The 19,730-nt window shown below is 44.2% G+C and overlaps 1 protein-coding gene across 1 annotated transcript in view; it reads right to left on the bottom strand.

Annotated features, from left to right (window-relative positions):
- DHCR24 (24-dehydrocholesterol reductase) overlaps positions 1-18,157 on the bottom strand; it is a 36,923-nt gene extending 18,766 nt beyond the window's left edge. Inside the window, exons 1-5 of the mRNA XM_077149529.1 lie at positions 17,810-18,157; positions 14,370-14,525; positions 3,111-3,216; positions 2,238-2,356; positions 8-271 (exon numbers count right to left, since the gene is read on the bottom strand). Of these exons, the coding sequence (XP_077005644.1) occupies positions 8-271; positions 2,238-2,356; positions 3,111-3,216; positions 14,370-14,525; positions 17,810-18,040 (876 nt within the window). The 5' untranslated portion in view covers positions 18,041-18,157. The remainder of the gene's footprint in view (positions 1-7; positions 272-2,237; positions 2,357-3,110; positions 3,217-14,369; positions 14,526-17,809) is intronic.
- Between the last annotated feature and the right edge of the window lie 1,573 nt (positions 18,158-19,730).

The raw sequence follows: 19,730 nt of genomic DNA, 5'->3' as shown, positions 1-19,730 counted from the left end.
GCCCTACCTTGCTGGGCTCCACTTCGTCTGTCATGACCCCCGTCATAATGACGGCCTCGTCCAGGGAGTAGAGCAGCCCTTCCACGAAGTGGTTCTCCAGCCGCTGGGACACACGGGCAAACTTTTCGTAGATCTCCTCCAGGCCCTGCACGGGCTCAAACCGCAGCTTGACGTACTTCTTGGCGGGGATGATGCGGATTTCGGCGGCCACGAGGAAGCCCAGCGTCCCACAGGACCAGGGCACCGCGTAGAATAGGTCTGAGTTTTCAGACTGTGAAGCAGAGAGGACACGTGCGGAGGGCCTGAACCCTGAACTCCCACCTTCTGTCGTCGGGGCAACAGGGTGTTAGGTGCATGTGGCCTGGGAATCAGGAGGCCTAGGCTAAGTTCCAGGTGTGTCGCTGTCCTGCTGTGTAAACCCAAACAAGGAACTTTACTAACTGCACTTTCTGGGCCTCAGTTTTCCCTTCTGTGGAATGGGGCTACCTATGGACCTTATACTGACCTTGTACTTGACCGTATATAGCCCTCCATATCAGGGATCCTCACTGAGGGAGCGTCTTCCCTTTCCACCCAGGTGCAGCCCCAGGACCACAGGCTAGCCAGGACAGAGGCCACCACCAGCACGGCCCAAAGACCCAAAATGGGAGACTAATGGGCTAGGAACCCAGGTCGAGCTAAAAAAAAAAAAAAAAAGTGCTGAGCCCTCACTGAGCTGTCAGTGTAACTAGGAAACATTAAATTGTCTCCTTTCTGGGCCATTACCAAAACTCACAAAGCTTTCTCTAGCCCCTTAGCTTGTGTAATCCTGCAGCCTCCACTCCACTACCTCTCCCAGTAAAAGCCCTGGTAGAGACAGCATTAACAATTCCCATCGGACAGGTCAGGAAAATAAGGCTCCAGAAGATGACACGATTCCCCTAAGCACCACCCCCCAGAAAGTCAGCCTGACTCCCCATCCAGCCTTCTTCCTACCACACCTCGCCTGGTTCCGTAAATGTTTTTAACTTCCTTATTTTTTCCTTTTGGCATCTGTCTTGGAGACAGACAACTCAGACGCTTTGATTCTGATAATGCTCCTTATGAAAAAGTTTTGTCTTAGTTTTGCCAAGAGAAGACGGCCGTGCATGGCCTCTGCTAAATCTGCCCGCCTTTGGTGATGGGCCTGGTGGGGTGCGGCGGGCTGGGGGAGCTCCACAGCAGACCGGCCAAAGCCCCTGGGACAGCAGAGCTGGGCCGCCTGACCCCCCCCCACCCCCCCACCCCCACGGACCACCTAACCAGGCGGTGAGGAGCCAGGTGGCCACAGGCGGCTGCCCCCTGCGCCAGGCTCTATGCCAGCAGCTGCAGAGAGGGCATCAGCTTACTCCTCCCGACAACGCATCTGGCAGACAAAGAAACCGGGCCTCAGGGAAGTGGGGGTAAGACATGAGTGTCTGTCCCCTTACTTTGCACATGAAGAAGACGCTGGAAGAAACCACAGGCACGCGTTTAGGGATCAGTTTAGTGCTGAACTGATGGGAATCCTGAAAGGGGGCTCTCGTTCCAGACCGAGGTCCCCAAGCCAGGAGTCCCTCCCTGGGCTCTGTGCTGTGAGGCCGCACTCTCTGAAACATCCAGTTCAAAGGACCAGACAGTCCCTCCCATCCCAGGGGCCTCTTAAACACACGAGCTGGGATGAGGGTTGATGTAAAAAGTCTTTACAGGTTTGTGCCCCACTTTGGCTGGCAGAATTGTCTTTTATTTCTACAAAACAGGCCCACTTAACACTTTGCAACACCTCACATCATCTGACACAGAGCTGTGATGCTGAGGCTTGACTTCTCCTAAGTCAAGGTATAATCAGTGGCAAATGGCAAATGGATCTGGGAACCAGAGGACCTGGGTTTGAATGTCAGCTCAGCCACTTGTCAGCTGTGTGCATAGGTGTATTAACCTATCTGTGCTTTCATTTCTTATCTGGAAAATGGGGTTAATAACAATACCTATCTCATAAGGTTCTTGATACATATTAAAACATTTACAACAGTTGACGACAGCGTCTGAGCACATATAAGTGGCTATATAAGGTGCTGTTATGTCAATAGATCCAGATCCAGGCTGAACAGGCATTCAACGTATCCCTGAAGCATCTGAAACGAAGCATCCCTGGGGCAGGGGTGGGGGGCACATCCCAATCCTCGGGATCCTTGATGCCCACAGCAGGATGGTGGAGACACCCCCATCTCTGAACTCACCGGTGTGCACCGCACAAAGCTGCCATCAGCCAGGATAAGCTCGTAGGCTGTGCAGATATGCTGGAACAGGCCATACTTGTGGGATGAAGATTCGATGCCTGTGCCCATGATCAAGCCCCCTGTAGAGGCACACACAAGTGTTAGCCAGGGAGAACTGCAGGGTGCAGGGTGGGGGGTGGCTTGGGCAAACGGGTCACCTCCAGGATGGGGGTGCTCATAGCACAAGGGAGGCTGAACAGGGCTGGAAGAAATGGGGCTGTGGACATAGGAAAGAGCTCCCACAGGCTGATCTGAAGAGCAGGAGAGAGAAGGAAGGGCTGGCACGGGAGCCTGAAGGCTTGCCTGGAGGTAAGCCTGGACGTGGAGGTAGGCCTGGACCTTGCCTGGATGGGGAGACCCTGCCAGGGTGCTCTCAGCTTTGGCCAAACCCAACCCAAAACATTGTATGCATTCATTTTAAGAGGACTCTTAACCAAAAAGAGGGGGATTGGGTGGTAGGAAACATGTCCTACAAGAACAGCTAAAGGAATCGAAGGCGTTTCCCCTAGAAAAGAAAACTGGCTTTGGGGGCCAGGAATCCTGCAGATAAGACGAGGCTTATTCTGTGTGTTCTATAGGGTAGAATTTAAGAGGAATGGATGTAGGCTATAGAGAGCGGAGTTTAGCAAACATTAAAAAGTGCCTTCTGGTAACCTGAGCTCTTCCAAGATGGCACAGTAGACAGTGAGTGCTCTGTGGCTGGCACTGGGCGAGCAGAAGGGGGTAACCCCTGTTACAGGTCAAACTGGCAGGACAGCGGGGCCAAGATGCCTCCAACTCTCTCCTCCCAGGACTGTCAATTCTGTTCATCCTAATAGTACAGGCAGTCCTTACCCACTGTGAGATCATCGAGCTCTGGCAACACGGGCAGAGTCCAGCCAATGGAGGTCAGTAGGGCAGTCACCTGACCCATGGTCACCAAGGGCTCCACCCGGACAATCTGTTGACACAGCAGAGAAACCCTGGTCACAAGGAGGCGGCCAGCCCAACAGGGGCTCCTGCATGCAGAGTTTCCTCTCAATGCAGGGATTCTGGCGCAGCCTTTCCCGGCACTTTCTAGGATGTGACATCGCCTTCAATTCAGTCAAAGGTGACTTCCGGTGCTGGGTTCACTAGCGTTGAGCTTTCAATTATTTTTATACTTGATGCTTACTTTATTATTTTTCTGAGAATAGAAGAAATACTTATATTGAATTGGAAGATACAGCATATATGAAGATAAAAACAAGTATCGTCGGGCAGGCCACGGTGGCAGGCAGAGTTCTCTCCTGCCATGCCGGAGACTTGGGTTCGATTCCCAGTAGACTGCCTACACAAAAACAAAAACAAACAAACAAAAAAATTCATCCATTCTAGTTCTTTAGAGTTTCCAATGTTAATAGTGGAGTGTATTGACTTTCAGTTTCTCTTTTTTCTGCAAGCATACCTGTATTGCTACTTGATATATTTTAATACCCCTCCTCCTACATACACATTTTCCTGTCCTGCTTATCTACATTAATTTGCTCATCTAACACAACACAGTGACCTCTATCCCTTATTAAATATTCTTGGAAAACATGATTTGAATGGACATATTAATATGCCATCATGTGGATTTCTGTTTCTAACCAAGATAACACAACAGGGACTGGATTTATCCTGCTGCCTGGAAAAAGAAACAAAAACAAAAACAACATAAAACACCAACAAGAAATGGATAAGATATAAAAAACAACAGTTTCTGAGATAGTGGACAGTGATCCCTAAGAGACAGGAAACAAAGGCAGGGCGCTCTAAGAACCCCAGCCATCTGCCTGGGGAGAGCTTCCATGTCTCAGTGCAGGGAGGGGGAGTCCAAGAGGCTTCTTGAGTGGAACAGATGGAGATGAGGGTCTCAGGAGACCACTGGGGCTCTAGCTGGCAGGGCAGTACTAGAAAGGAGAGAGCTCCACAGAGAGCTATGCAGAGTGTGACCTTCAGATATTCAGCTGTGTACTGAGTTGTGCACACACATGAGGAAATTATGTGAGGCCAGGGAATGAACCACCAAAAGGATAACCAGCCACGATTCCAGGGGTTCATACAGGGCAGGGAATAATGTCTGTCCCCATAAACCAGACTGGAAAACCTCATGAGTCACAGGGCACTGTGTATAGGACTCAGAAGGGTCATGCCTCAGGGGTAGAGAATAATTGGCCCTAGAATAGATGCTGCTCTGTTCTCACCTAAAATACCTAAAAATTAAGATCCAACAGGAGCAAGCTGTTTCCAAGAAGCTTCAATGCATCCAAGAACAATGCTCAAGATTTATAGGAACACAGGGTAAAATTTTAAAAATCTAGAATCCATTCAAAGGTTATCAGGAATGCCAAGAGGCAGGAAAAAACAACATACAATGAAGAGAAAACTCAGTCAATCAAACTTGACCCTATATTAACCCAGATACTAGTATCACCAAACAAGGGAAATAAAACAGTTATAATACCTATGTTCAAGAAGTTAAGTAGAGACATATTAAAAAGGCCCAAATTAAACATCTAAAAATGACCACAATGCCTGGGGTAAAGAGTACCACGGGTGTGGGATTAATGCCAGATTAAACTTTGCAGAAGAAAAGATCAGTATATTGAACACATAATAAAAGAAAACTACCCAAGGAATGAGACAGAGAAAAACAGAATTTTAAAAATTGAACAAATCATCAATGAGCTGAGCTGTACAAACACAAGGGGCTTAACAGGCATGTAATAGGAGTCCTCAAAGGAATGACAAGAGGTGACATAAAAAAAAATTGAAAAAATAACAGCTGGAAAATGTCTAAATTTGATGAGAAATTATAATGCCACAGACTCAAGAAACTCAACAAGCCCAAAGAACAAGAAATATGGATAAAAAAACAACTGCTATACTGTGAAACATGATAACTAAATTGCTTAAAAACCAGTGATAGAAAGGAAATCTTAAAATCAGCCAGAAATAAAAAGACATTTATACACAAAGGAACAGAAATTAAGATGACAGTAGGTTTCTGGTCAGAAACAATATGTCTGAGAAGACAGTGAAGTGACGTCTTTAAAGTATTGAAAGAAAAAACAAAAAAACTGTCAAACCTGGAATTTCATACCCAGTAAAAATATCTTTCAGAAATAAAGGTGAAATAAGTATGTTTCCAGACATACTGAAGTCCAAAAATTTATCATCAGCAAACTCACCATAAAAGAAATGTTAAAAGAGGCTCTTCAGGTAGAAGGAAAATGAAACCAGATGGAAATTCAAATCTGCAGAATGAAGAATGAGAGCACGGGAAATGGAAACCACCTGGGTGAACATATAAGATGCTTTTCTTATTTTTTTAAAAGACAATTGACTATTAAAAAATAATAGTGTAAACAATGTTACATATAATAACAATATGGGTTTTATAACATAAGTACAAGTAAAGGCATGACAAAAATTGTACAAAGATTGGGGGAAAAGAAACAAAAGCACATTATCACAAAATTCTTTTACTATATGTGAAATGGTCCTGGGACATAGACTGTGGTAAGTTTAAGGGTGTGCTATAAACTCTACAGCAAACACTGAAATAAAAAAACAGAGAGTCACAGCTAAGAAGCCCACAGAGGAGCTAAAATAATCTTAAAAATTATTCACCAATCCAAAAGAAGGAAGGAAAAAAAACACGAAAAAGGAAACAGAGAACAAATGGGACAAATGAAAAAACAAACAGCAAGATACCAGGTTTAATTCAAACTGTATCAATAATAACATTAAATGGAAATGGACTTACCACCTTGACTAAAAGGCAGATTTGTCAAGTTGGAAAAAAAATGAAAAATAAGATCTCACTCTATGCTACCTTCAAGAAATAACTTTAAATATAGAGGTACAATTAGGTTAAAAGTTAAGAATGGAAAAAGACGTAATTCGCTAATATTAATCAAAAGAAAGCTGGAGTGACTTTGTGAATATCAGACAAATTAGATTTCAGAGCAAAGAATCTAACCAGGGATACAGAAAAGGTCACTTCGAAATGATACAGGCGGGCGGGCCACGGTGGCTCAGCAGGCAGAGTTCTTGCCTGCCATGCTGGAGACCCAGGTTAGATTCCCAGTGCCTGCCCATGCAAAAAATAATAATAATAAAAAATAAAAAGAAAAAAAAAGATGCAGAGGCCACTGTTGTTGGGGATATAGAGCCACAGTGGAAGACAGTTTGGATTTTCCTCAGAAAACAAAGTATCGAGTTACCCTACAAACCAGCAATTCGACTACTTGATATATAAGAAGGTCTGAAAGCCAGTGACAAGAACAGACATTTGCACACTGATGTTCACTGCGGCATTACTGACAATTGTCAAAAGATGGAACCAATCCAAGCGTCCATCAACAGACGGACATGCATACACCACATTTTTGGTGTATACATACAATGGAGGATTATGCAATGCAGTCCTGAAGCATATGACAACATAGATGAAGCTTGAGGGCAAAATGCTGAGTGAAATAAGCTAGACACAAAAGGACAGATACTGTATGATTTCACTAATATGAACCCTCTAGAAAATATAAACTCAGACTCTTAAAAGGTAGCTATAGGGGACTTAGAGGTAGACTGAAGCTAGAGAAGGAGGAGCGGTTACCTAATATGAACCGACTAGTTAACAAGGTTGAACTTAAATGTATGGGAATAGAGAGAGGTGTTGGTAATATGTTAGTGGAATTATAAGTAACAGTGACATACTGAAGATGAATAAGATTGAAAGGGGCTGTTTAAAGTTATATATCTCACCACTTAGCACTACAAATATAAATAAGTTCTTGCATGAACTACTTTAAAGGTATGACATTTGTACAAAAACTTAATAGAGTGGTATACGGGAAAAACTACCTACTGCACTCTGGACTATCTCTAACAGGAATACATCACTAGAACACAATAACACTATAGGTAAACAACTGGGGGAGATGAGAGTTATGGGGTGTTTTGGGTTTTTTCTTTGGTGTGGCTATCTATTAGTTTTCTTTTTGAAGCAATGAAAATTGTCTAAAATTGAGAGTGATGATGCTTGTACAACTAGGTGAGGATACTGGGAGACACTTTATTTTGGATAGAATATATGCTGTGTGAGTATATCTCGACAAAATCTGCAGAATTAAATAAGCAAATAAACAGAAAAAAAGAAATAAAGAGAAAAGAAAAATACAGGGATAAATTAATATGTAAAGGTCTACATAACTCATAATAGAGCTTCAAAATATGAACCAGAAGATGACAAAACTTCAAGAGAAATAAACAATCAGGAACAATACAGGTGACATCACTACAGACTCTAAAGGTATTGAAAGACACTGAAAGAACATTATGAACAACCTTATGCGAATAAGTTAGGTAACTTCGTGAAATGGAAAAATTTCTTCAGAAACACAAACTATCAAAGCTTACCTAAAAAGAAATAAACAAGAAGAACCCTATATCTAAGTAAAGAAACTGAATCTGTTAAAAGTTTTGTTAAAAACTTGCTCACAAAGACAGACTTCTGGGTCAAGATGGCGCGTTTTAGTTCGCCCTCCAGAACAACTACTAAATAACCAGAAACAGTACAGAACAGCTCCTGGAGCCACGATAGTGACAAGACACACAGCGTACCCCAGTCTGGACCAGCTGGACTGGCTGTAAGCACCCCCTAGAACCGTGAGTTCCCAAAGCTGTGGCGGCCAGCGCCCCTCCCCCACAGGCCGCTTCCCAGAGGGGAAAGGAAAGGACTTTACCAGCAGCAGGGACTGGGCACAATCAAACGCCAATTGTGGAACTAATTAACAAATTCTGACTACTAAAAATAGGCCCCCAGCTTAGGTGAACCTGATCAAAGCAGAGGTTGCTCATTTTTGCCCCGGTGCCACGGGGGCAGGACTGATGGAAAAAGAGGGAAAAAAAAGGGAACAGAGGTTTTTGTGTCTGTGTATCTACAAAGGCTTGACTGCCTCTGGATACAGCAGCAGGACTTTTCAGGCTGCAACTGCCCCAGGCATAGGCAGAAGTGAGCTCTTTGGGGGGCTTATCTGGAGCTTGTGCCTTCCCCAGGGGAGAGGTGAAACCCCACCCAGGTGGAATCCTTCCATCAAGGAATTCAGACCCCAGGGCTTGGTAATTTGAAGCCATTAAAACCAGCCTACAACCTCTCCTCTGTCTCCACCAAGCCCCCAGCAGGGAGAGTCTGCCAAAGTTAAAGGTACCACATCATCTTAGGCTGGTGGGAACTGCAGTCAGACAAGCGCCACACACAGGGCAGGATAAGAAAAACAGAGTCCAGAGACTTCACAGGAAAGTCTTTCAACCTGCTGGGTCTCACCCTCAGGGAAAACCAACGCAGGTGACTCTTTCCTCCTGACAGGAGGTCAGTTTGGTCTGGGAAAATCTGGCTGGGGTCTATAATATCTAAGTAGACCCTCCTAAGTGTGTGTGGGGGAAAGGCACCACACAAGCAGGGCAAGAAACAAGAAAACAAGAGTTGAAAAATTCTCCTCTGTTAAACAAAACTTAAGCTAAAGGTCCAGATAAAGCTGAACGGAATGTCAAAGAACAGATAGACAACAAATTCATCCAGCAAGACAACCCTAGATAAAAGAAGTACAAGCGGTCTCCAGAATAAACTAATTAAGGTAATTAAATGCCTAGACGCCAGCAAAAAAAACAAATCACACTAGGAAAATTGAAGATATGGCCCAGTCAAAGGAACAAACCAACAATTCAAATGACATACAGGAGCTGAAACAATTAATTCAGAATGTATGAACAGACATGGAAAACCTCATCAAAAACCAAATCAATGAATTGAGGGAGGATATAAAGAAGGCAAGGAAAGAACAAAAAGAAGAAACCAAAAGTCTGAAAAAACAAATCACAGAACTTATGGGAATGAAAGACACAGAAGAAGAGATGAAAAAACAATGGAAACCTACAATGGTAGATTTTGAGAGACAGAACATAGGATTTCTAAACTGGAGGATGGAACATCTGAAATCCGACAAGAAACAGAAACAATAGGGAAAAAAAATGGAAAAATATGAGCAGGGACTCAGGGAATTGAAAGACAATATGAAGCGCATGAATATACATGTTGTGGGTGTCCCAGAAGGAGAAGAGAAGGGAAAAGGAGGAGAAAAACTAATGGAGGAAATTATCACTGAAAATTTCCCAACTCTTATGAAAGACTTAAAATTACAGATCCAAGAAGTGCAGCGTACCCCAAAGAGAATAGATCCAAATAGACATACTCCAAGACACTTAATAATCAGAATGTCAGAGGTCAAAGAGAAAGAGAGGATCTTGAAAGCAGCAAGAGAAAAGCAATCCATCACATACAAGAGAAGCCCAACAAGACTATGTGCAGATTTCTCAGCAGAAACCATGGAAGCTAGAAGACAGTGGGATGATATATTTAAATTACTAAAAGAGAACAACTGCCAATCAAGACTCCTATATCCAGCAAAATTGTCCTTCAAAAATGAGGGAGAAATTAAAACATTCTCAGACAAAAAGTCACTGAGAGAATTTGTGACCAAGAGACCAGCTCTGCAAGAAATACTAAAGGGAACACTACAGACAGATACGAAGACAGAAGAGAGAGGTGTGGAGAAGAGTGTAGAAATGAAGACTATGAGTAAAGGTAAAAAGAAGGAAAATGAGATATGACATATAAAATCCAGAAGGCAAAATAGTAGAAGAAAGTACTACCCATACAGTAATAACATTGAATGTTAATGGATTAAACTCTATGTCAATCAAAAGACATAGTCTGGCAGAATGGATTGAAAAACAGGACCCATCTATATGCTGTCTCTACTCAAAGGACATGAGGCCAAGGACACAAATGGACATTTACACACCAATGTTTATAGCAGCATTATTAACAATTACCAAGAGATGGAAACAGCCAAAATGTCCATCAACAGACGAGTGGCTAAACAAACTGTGACATTTACATAAGATGGAATATTATGCAGCTGTAAGACAGAATAAAGTTATGAAGTATGTAACAACATGAATGGACCTTAAGGACATTATGCTGAGTGTGATTAGCCAGAAACAAAAGGACAAATACCGTATGGTCTCACTAATATGAACTGACATTAGTTAATAAACTTGGAATACTTCCTTGGTAACAGAGACCATCAGGAGACAGAAATAGGGTAAGATATTGGGTAATTGGAGCTGAAGGGATACAGATTGTGCAACAGGACTGAATATAAAAACTCAGAAATGGACAGCACAATACTACCTAACTGTAATACAATTATGTTAAAACACTGAATGAAGCTGCATATGAGAATGATAGAGGGAGGAGGGCTGGGGCATAAATGAAATCACAAAGAAAGATAGACGATAAAAGATTGAGATGGTGTAATCTAGGAATGCCTAGAGTGTATAATGATAGTGACTAAATGTACAAATTTAAAAAAATTTTTTGCGTGAGGAAGAACAAAAGAATGTCATTACTGCAGTGTGCTGAAAATAGATGATACTTAATATCTTAAAATTTCAACTAATGTGTGAGACTAAAGCAAAAAATGTTTATTTGGTACAAATCTATACTTTGACTAGTGCATCTCCTAATATAACTTATGTAGATAGTTGATTGAACACCTTAAGTACATGGAACTTTGTATAGGACATGAGATTTTGTTGGTTTGTCCAGGTGATGCCCTGACGAATCCCAGAGTGACTTGATCAGTGAGTGGAAAAGTATTTGCAAAGTCCCCTTTGGGGAATGGTGAGAACGGGGGAAAACTCAACTTCCCCAAGTTGAATTCTTGATATTCTTACAAGCAGTGTGGACAACCAAAGCTATAGGCTGCGCCTCCAGTCTTGGGGTTTGTTCATATGAAACTTAACCCCACAGGAGATAGGTCAAGCCTACTTAAAATAAAGCCTAAGAGTCACCCCCAAGAGAACCTCTTTTGTTGCTCAGATGTGGCCTCTTTCTCTAGTCAACACAGCAAGCAGACTCACTGCCCTCCCCCTGTCTACGTGGGACATGACTACCAGGGGTGTGGATCTTCCTGGCAGCGTGGGACAGAAATCCCAGAATGAGCTGAGATTCAGCATCAAGGGATTGAGAAAAACTCTAGAATGAGCTGAGACTCAGCATCAAGGGATTGAGAAAACCTTCTCGACCAAAAGGGGGAAGAGTGAAATGAGACAAAGTGTCAATGGCTGAGAGATTCCAAACAGAGTCAAGAGGTTATCCTGGAGGTTATTCTTATGCATTAAGTAGATATCACCTTGTTATCCAAGATGTAATGGAGAGGATGGAGGGAACTGCCTGAAAATGGAGAGCTTGTTCCAGTAGCCATGTTTCTTGATGATGATTGTATAAATGATATAGCTTTCACAATGTGACTGTGTGACTGTGAAAAGCTTGTGTCTGATGCTCCTTTTATCTACCTTGTCAACAGATGAGAGGAACATATGGAATAAAAATAAATAATAGGGGGAACAAATGTTAAAATAGATTTAGTTTGAAATACTAGTGATCAATGAAAGGGATCAGTAAGGGGTATGGCCTGTAAAATTTTTTTTTTCTTTTTTCTGTTTGTTATATTTTTCTGTTGTCTTTTTATTTCTTTTTCTGAATTGATGCTAATGTTCTGGGAAATGATCATGATGATGAATATGCAACTATGTGATGATATTGTGAATTGCTGAGTGTATGTGTTGGAAATGTTTGTGTTTCTTGTAATTTTTTTTAATTAATAAAAAATTAAAAAAAAAAAAAGAAAACTCCAAGGTGAATTCTGACAAACACTGAAGAAACACATAACATCAACTCTATATAAACTCTTCCAGAAAACTGAAAAGGAAGGAATACTTCTCAACTTATTGTTATGGACTTGTTATAAAGCTACAGTAATCAAGACAGTATGGTATTGGCATAAGGACTGAAAAACAGATCAAAAGGACAGAAGAGCACAGGAATAGACCCACATACATATACATAGACAAATGATTTTTAATAAAGGTACAAAGGAAATTCAGTGGACAGATGGTAGTCTTTTTGACAAGTAGTGCTGGAACTGTTGGATAACCAAACGCAAAAAACAAAATGAACTTTGACTCATACCTTACACCATATACAAAAATTATCTCAAAATGGATCACAGTTCTGAATGTAAAACCTTAAACTACGAAGCTTCTAGAAGAAAACATGGGAGAACACTTTTGTAACATTGGATTAGACAAAGATATTTTTAGATAAGACACCACAAGCATGATCTATAAAAGAAGAAACGAATACACTGAACTTTCATCACAATTAAAAACTGCTTTTAAAAGACAACCATAGGGCGGTGTGATGGTGGCTCAGTGGCAGAGTTCTTACCTGCCATACTGGAAACCCGGGTTCAATTCCCAGTGCCTGCCCATGCAAAGAAAAAAAAAAAAAAAAAAAAAAAAGACAACGATAGACTAGGAGAAAATATCTACAGGTCATGTACCTGAAAAAGAACTTGGACCCAGAATATATACAGAGAAAACAAGCAACCCAATAAAAAAACTGGCAAAAGATTTAAAACAGGTATTTCAGCAAAGATACTCAAAAGGCAGATATATACAGGAAAATATGTTCAACATCATTAGTTATTAGGGAACTACAGATTAAAATCACAACTCTACACACCTATTAGAATAGCTAAAATTGAAAGACCAACATACCAAGTTGACAAGGATTTGGAGAAACATAACTCTCACCCATTGCTGATATGAATGTGAAATGGCACAACCACTTTGGAAAACAGGTTGGGAATTTCTTAAAAAGTTAAAAGTTTCTTAAAGAGTTAAAAATATACCTACCATATACTTCAGCTATTCTACTCCCAGGTATTATCAAACAGAAATGAAAACACTGTCCATACAAAGACGTACACAGAAATATTCTTAGCAGCTTTTATTTGTAATGGCTAAAAACTGGAAACAACCCAAGTGTCTGTCAATAAGTGAATGAATAAACAAACTACGATATACATATATATATACATACATATATACACACAATGAAAAAAACACTCAGCAAAAGAACAGAATGTACTATTACACACTTTAACATGGATAAATCTTAGAGTAATTATGTTCAGAAAAAGAAACCAGACAAAAAAGGAGTACATATAGTATGATTTCATTTATATATAACTCTAAATGCAAACTAATCTATTAGTACAGAAAGCACATTATTGTTTGCCAGGGGATGAGGGGAGAGAGGCAGGGAGGAGGTATTACAAACAAGCACAGTGATTCGTTGTGAATCCCTGATTCATTGTCTTAAGGGAGATTCATTACCTCAAGGGTGGTAATGGTTTCACAGGTACAAATATGTCAAAACTTATTATCAAATTGTACACTTCAGATATGTGCGGTTTATTATATGGCAAGTGTACCTTAATAAAGCTGCTTAATAAAAAAGGTAGAAAGAGATTAAGGAACGTGGCCAAGGTCTCATAACAACAATAAAATGCCACCAGAAGGATATACCATATTCAATGGATCCTCTATCATTGGATACTGTGTGATCTTTACTTAGAAATCAAATTGTGATACCGTTTCTCCCATTATTGTGTGTGCGCCTTTGATTGCATTCTGGCTTACTTCCTTTCTCCTCAGTCAGGTTTCAAGAAGTAGAATTACTAGATGGACCAAAGAAGATGCGTTTCTAAGGCTATTATTGCTACTATAGGCAAGAGTCCCCAGGAAACTTGTAACAATGGCCACCACTCCTGGACACTTCCATAGCTCTTGTTTTTTTGCTTTTTAATTTCCTTATTGGAAAGGGGTAAATAGGTCCCCTTTTAACCCTCAAACTTGATATGATCTCTCCATTCCTGATTTTCTATGAATCTCCCTGAGCTCTCGGTTTGCCTGCCTGTGAAATGGGGCTGTGGTCAATCTCTCCCCTGGGCAGCTGTGAGGCTTTAGAGGATGGCAAAGGCAAAGGGCCTTCCCTGATACCCATGGGCCTCTGTCCTGCCTGCCGACAGGCCCCTGACTCATCTTCCTGTGAGTCATTTCCACCGGGGGCAAGAAACCGGCTCCCAGAGGGAGGAACAGTACTGCTCTCACCTGTTTCTTGGTGTCTACTTCCAGGATGTCCATGAGATTGATCATGATGTTTTTGTGTGTCTTCTTGTATTTCCCGACCCGCAGCGAGACGGTGAGCCAGCCAGGGCGCCCCGTGCACATGAAGGTCTTGCTGCCCTGCTCCTTCCATTCCCGTACCTGCAACCATGGGACAGAGGCTGAGCCGGGGAGCCCCAGAGCAGCTCCCAGCTGCTGGAGGAGGGATCTGAAAAAGACGCCTTTACCTCTCAGCAAACATTTATTCAGCCACCACATCCTGCCGGGCACTGGGGCGATGTAAAGGCCTGTTGGCCTCGTCCTCTGAGGATACCCTAGCTGGTAAGAGTGTCAGAAAAGTCAACAGGTGGCTATACCACAAAGCAGAGCGAAGAAAGAGCTAGAACACAGGATCAAAGTGTTTGGGAAATATTAATTCCAACTGGGAAGTCCAGAAAAAGGTTTTAGAATGGCAAGAATAGCCATACCTGGGTGCCCCAACACCCGTGCCATGTGCCTGTTATCTCATTCAGTTCTCATAACAACCCCAGGAGGCCAAGATAACAACTTCCTTTTGTAGATGAAATAACTTGCCAAAGGTCACATAAGTGGCGAATGGCAGAGCCCAGATTCACAGTCAGGGCTGTCTGATTTTTGGTTTGTGGAAGAAACTTCCATGTCAAGCTTGTGAGGACAGAGGGCTTTTATTAACAGTCAAAAGAATAACAGTTGACATTTATTGAGGTTTAGTATGTGCCAAGCATTTACAGGCATTAACTGATGTATTACAATTTGAGAGCGAGAGAAGGAGGTAGGGGAAGACTGCCTAGCTAGCAGAAAGAAGGGCATTTGCAAAACCTCAACTATAACTGACAAGAGTTATAAACGGCCAGGAGATAACAAACCCACCAGGAATAGAGGAGGAAGCCTTTTCTTCTTGCTGAGATGGAAGAGGGCAGGGGAGGTAGATATCTGTTGTTCTGATCCGCTACCATTTATTCCCTCTTCGTCTGCTTCTAGCAATTCCATCTTCCTTTGATTTAAGTGAGGCTGATTCTACTCCCTCTGTTCCAGGAGGTGGGTACCTGACCTCAGTCTGATTCCATCCTGCTGGCCACGATAACAGGTTCAGAGACGAGCCCAAGACCAGAGTCAAGCCAATGAGACCTGTTCTGGAGATGCCCATTCTCCTGGGGGTTGCCAAGCCAGCTAATGTAAGCCAAGAGCTGTTGGAGCTACCATGGGGAGAGAGCCTTCCTGAAAATTAAGCCAACCTAGAGGAAAGCAGAACCAAGAGATGGCAGATGGATGGAGAGCTGGAGATGGGCTTTATTCCTAGACTTTTCAGGTGCCTGAAGCCAGTTTGAGTTGTGTCTCTATCACTTGGAACCAAGAGTCCAATGAAATAGTAGCCTTGCCGCATTTGAGCACATTGGGTAGACAGCTGAGCATGGGAAAGAATTTCAGACAGCTCAGCATGGGGGAGGACTTTGCTAGATCAGAGCCAAGGGACCCCATGAAGTGATGGGTTCCCCATGCTGGGAGGTATTCAGGCAGATAGGGAGTTACTGAGGAAGGGATTCCTGAGGGGTGGGGGTGAAGGGATGAGTGGTGGGTTCCTGGGACCAATCAGGCCTTGCCACCTGCCTAATTCTGTAGCCCTAGCACTTGCTAAAAGACCAGAGGTGTGCGGGAACAGAAGAGGGAGAGAGAAGGGGATGGGAGAATTCTGGCTAGAGACCAGGCCACAGGAAGTGAATTTGGAAGCCAAAAAGCCTGAAACACTGGTTGGATTGGATCTTTGGTGGGGAGGCTCTGCCATGGTAAGTCACTTTTGTGAGTACTTGCAAGGCCAAGGAGAGGTGGGGAGGGCCTGGAAGAAGAGCAACTGGTCAGGCAACTATTACGACAGATCAGAAGGGAGGAGACAAGAGAGCCAGACCACAGGGTAATGGAAAGGGATGGGAAAGAAGAAATGTTAAGATTGGGAAAGAAGAAACGTTAAGATTTAGGGCTCCAAAATCCAGCAGATCTGGGTCCCAGTCCCATTCATTAGCTATACCACCTTGGGCACAGAACTTAACAGTCTGAGCCTCAATTTTCCCAACTGCAAATCAGCTGCAAAACCCACCAGGATTATGTAAGGATTGGAAATAAGGGGCGTTAGTGGCACAGGGTGTGGCACACAGCAAGTCCAGGGTGGTGGGCTGGTCCCATGTGGCCATCAAGATATGGCCACAGTTGATATGGTGGGTCCCTTGTCTTTCTCATCACAGTGAGCTCTTCAGCTTAGTTTAGGGTAATAAGTGCTCACAGGCCAGAGGTGATTGGGACACAGTACCTGCCTTCAAGAAGCTCCCAGTCTGATGGGGGAGATGAGCAGTTCATCAGAGACACTGAATACAAGGTGGAAAGAACTGGGAAAGCAGGTACAGGGATAGGTGCAGGTTAGTCAGGGCTCTGGCATGACTGCGATCAGCAAAACTCAGGGCAGCCAAAGCAAAGCCATTACCAGACACTGCTTTCTCCCACCGGGCCCAAGGTCCAGCCCCTCGTAGGGATATTACTGCATCCTCCTTCATGCCCTTGCTTGAAGTACCCAACTGGGAGCAAACAGAACATGGAGGCTGCTTACACCTGCAGCGAGGTGGCAGGAGGAAACATAAGCACTTCGCAACCTGATGCCACTGAGAGGAACAGAAGGAGGGGAAGCGGGAGCAAAGACACTGCCCCGGCCCCATACCAGGATGCGAAGAGTCCGAGACTCTGTGGGACCTGACACGGGGGAGCAGATACCGTTACAAAGAGATGGACCGGCTGCCGTGTCACCAGGGGTTGGGAGGCTCCTCACTTTATTATAAAAGCCTCAAAAGCGCCTCCCTGCTACAAAAATAAACTCCAGACTCCTTAACGGGACATCAAGCCTCCCCCTCACCAAAACCAGCTCCAAACTGACTTTTTCAACCTGCTCTCCACCTGCCCTGCACTTTTCTCCTCCCCTGCCTTCGTTCACACCAGTCCATCTATCTGCCACCCCTCGCCCCATCACTCCTCCCACTTCCCAATCTTCAAACCCAGCTCCAGCTCCAGGAAGCCTTCCCTCTTCTCAACTTTTGCCTGCCCGGCTTCAGGCCCCATTATATGGGTGTTGCTCATCTGCTATCTTTTGATTCTCTGCACGTAGAAGGCACTCCATAAACATCTGAGAAATGGTTTGTCCCTTCCCTACCTTTGCTTATTCCGTTCCCTCCCCCTGGGAGCCCTTCCACCCCCACCATGTTTGTAGTTCACAGCCCCCTGAAACACCACTTCCTCCGTGAAGTGTCGCCTCCTTAGCGGGTTCTCGCGCCGCTGTACTCTCCATCCTCCGCGTCGCATTCCGCTATTAACGCACGTGCTCCAATCACCCCCGCTAGCCCCGGGAGCCCAGATCTGGGCGCGCTCACCTGCTTCTGGATGTCCCGCACCCGCTGCTCGTGCAGCCGCGGCGCGCTGCTGAGCTTGAACACCACCCAGGCGCGCACGTAGTAGTAGATGTCGAAGATGAGCGAGAGCGGCAGGAGGAAGAGGCATACGAAAACCCAGCGCTGGTGGATGAGCACGAACTCCAGCCCCTTCACACGGATCCACAGCAGGAAGAGCAGCGCGCACACGGCCAGGGACACGGCGGGTTCCATCGCGCCGCTCGGACGGTGGCCTCCGGGACGGAGCGCGCTGCCTGTCACCGCCACCCACTGCACGCCTGGCCTGCGCCCGCGGCTACCGCCCGCTCCCAGGGAGCCGGGTTGGAGAAGGGGCTGGTGCGGGGGGGTGGGGTGGGGGTCGCCCCTCCGGCTCGCGATTGGCTGGGGTCGCAAAGGTTCGGTGGGCCGAGACCCGGACGGCGACCAATGGCGGGGCACGCCGGGGATCGGACCAGGAACCTACCCCTTTTATTGGCTGCGGGAGTCAGGCCGTTCCACCCCCTCCCCCTAGCCAACGCGTGCGTTGGGGGTGGTAGCCGACGCGGACTGTGTTGTGGTCAATTGCTCCTCTTTTTCGCCAGTGGCTGTCCCGCGTGGCGGTGTCCTCGCCCTCAGGGCTGCGGGGGTCACCGCTTGCCGAGGGTTTGGGCTGCTCCCTCCTTCTCCTTAGGTGGCGCCTTCAGGGAAAGTCGCGGTAAATGATCAGGCGTGGGTTTACTTCCCAGGAGGGAGGGTGCCCCAGGGCTGCACGCGCGCCTGCTCCTGAAGATCCCCCCGGGTCAGGATGTTTGCTTTGGCTTCAATATTCAGTTTCATAGATACAAAGGTGGAACATATAGGTTAGGGTTTCTTAACGTGTTTTCTGCAGACCAACAGCATCAGAATTCTCGTCAAAATGCAGATTGCGGGGCTCGGCTACATCCCAATGAATTCAAATGTACCATGAAGGGGGCCCACGAATCTGCTTTCTGAAAAGGTCTCCAAGTTATTCTTGTGCATGTTGCAATTTCATAGACTGGAGTGGATGTGTTATTGACCCTGAAACTTTCTTAAGAATATTACCCTTGTTTTAATAAAACCCTTAGTGGGAATTCCCCCCCCCACCCCCGCCTTTAAAATGCAGCTTTCACTTAAAAGCCAAGTTTATTCAGAAAACTATAAACTGACTCCCAGGTAATCGAAACTTGCTGTATTATTGTCTTGAGTTTCTCAAGAACAATAAGCAGTTTTTGAAATCTCCAAGGCAAAATCTTAACTCAGTTCTGCAGGAGTTGGTTATCTTTTGCTAGTGGACAGAGTCATTCATTCATCCTCACTTATGATGCTTTTGGCTGATGTAACGGAAAACCTGAGTCTGACAGCTTCAACAGCAATTTATCTCATATAATAAGTCTGAAACTCTGAATATAGATTGATCTAGAGTTGCTTAAGTCTTTGGATCAATGACAACTTGAAAACCCCAGTGCTGCCCAACTTTCTCCTGTCTTTCTCAGGTTGGCTCCCTTGATGATGGCAGGAGTGAACACAGTTTCAGTACTACATCCAGATACACAAACATCCAGCAAAGGAAGAGGAATTGATTTGGGATGGAAACTAACCATGTCTGCCACACATTCAATAATTATTGGCATCACACATTGGCAAGGGTGTTGGGCTACATACTTTTTACCCTGGCAGATCATTGTGTGGAAATGCACAAATTGACAGGCAATCACAGACAATTATAAATCAGTGTGATTGATACTATAGTAAGAATTATAGGGTCCTATGGAAGTGCATGGAAAGTCATATATATTATATATGTAATACATACACATACTGAATGTTTGCATGGTGGGAATTTCAGACAGTGTAGCTGCTTGATCCACTTTGCCTTTCAGTTTATCACGTATGTAAGTAGTTC

The sequence above is a fragment of the Tamandua tetradactyla genome, chromosome 2 (assembly GCF_023851605.1).
Source record: "Tamandua tetradactyla isolate mTamTet1 chromosome 2, mTamTet1.pri, whole genome shotgun sequence".
NCBI lineage: Eukaryota > Metazoa > Chordata > Mammalia > Pilosa > Myrmecophagidae > Tamandua > Tamandua tetradactyla.
The sequence above is the reverse complement of the archived record's forward strand: the minus strand, read 5'-3'. Positions and strand labels throughout refer to the sequence as shown.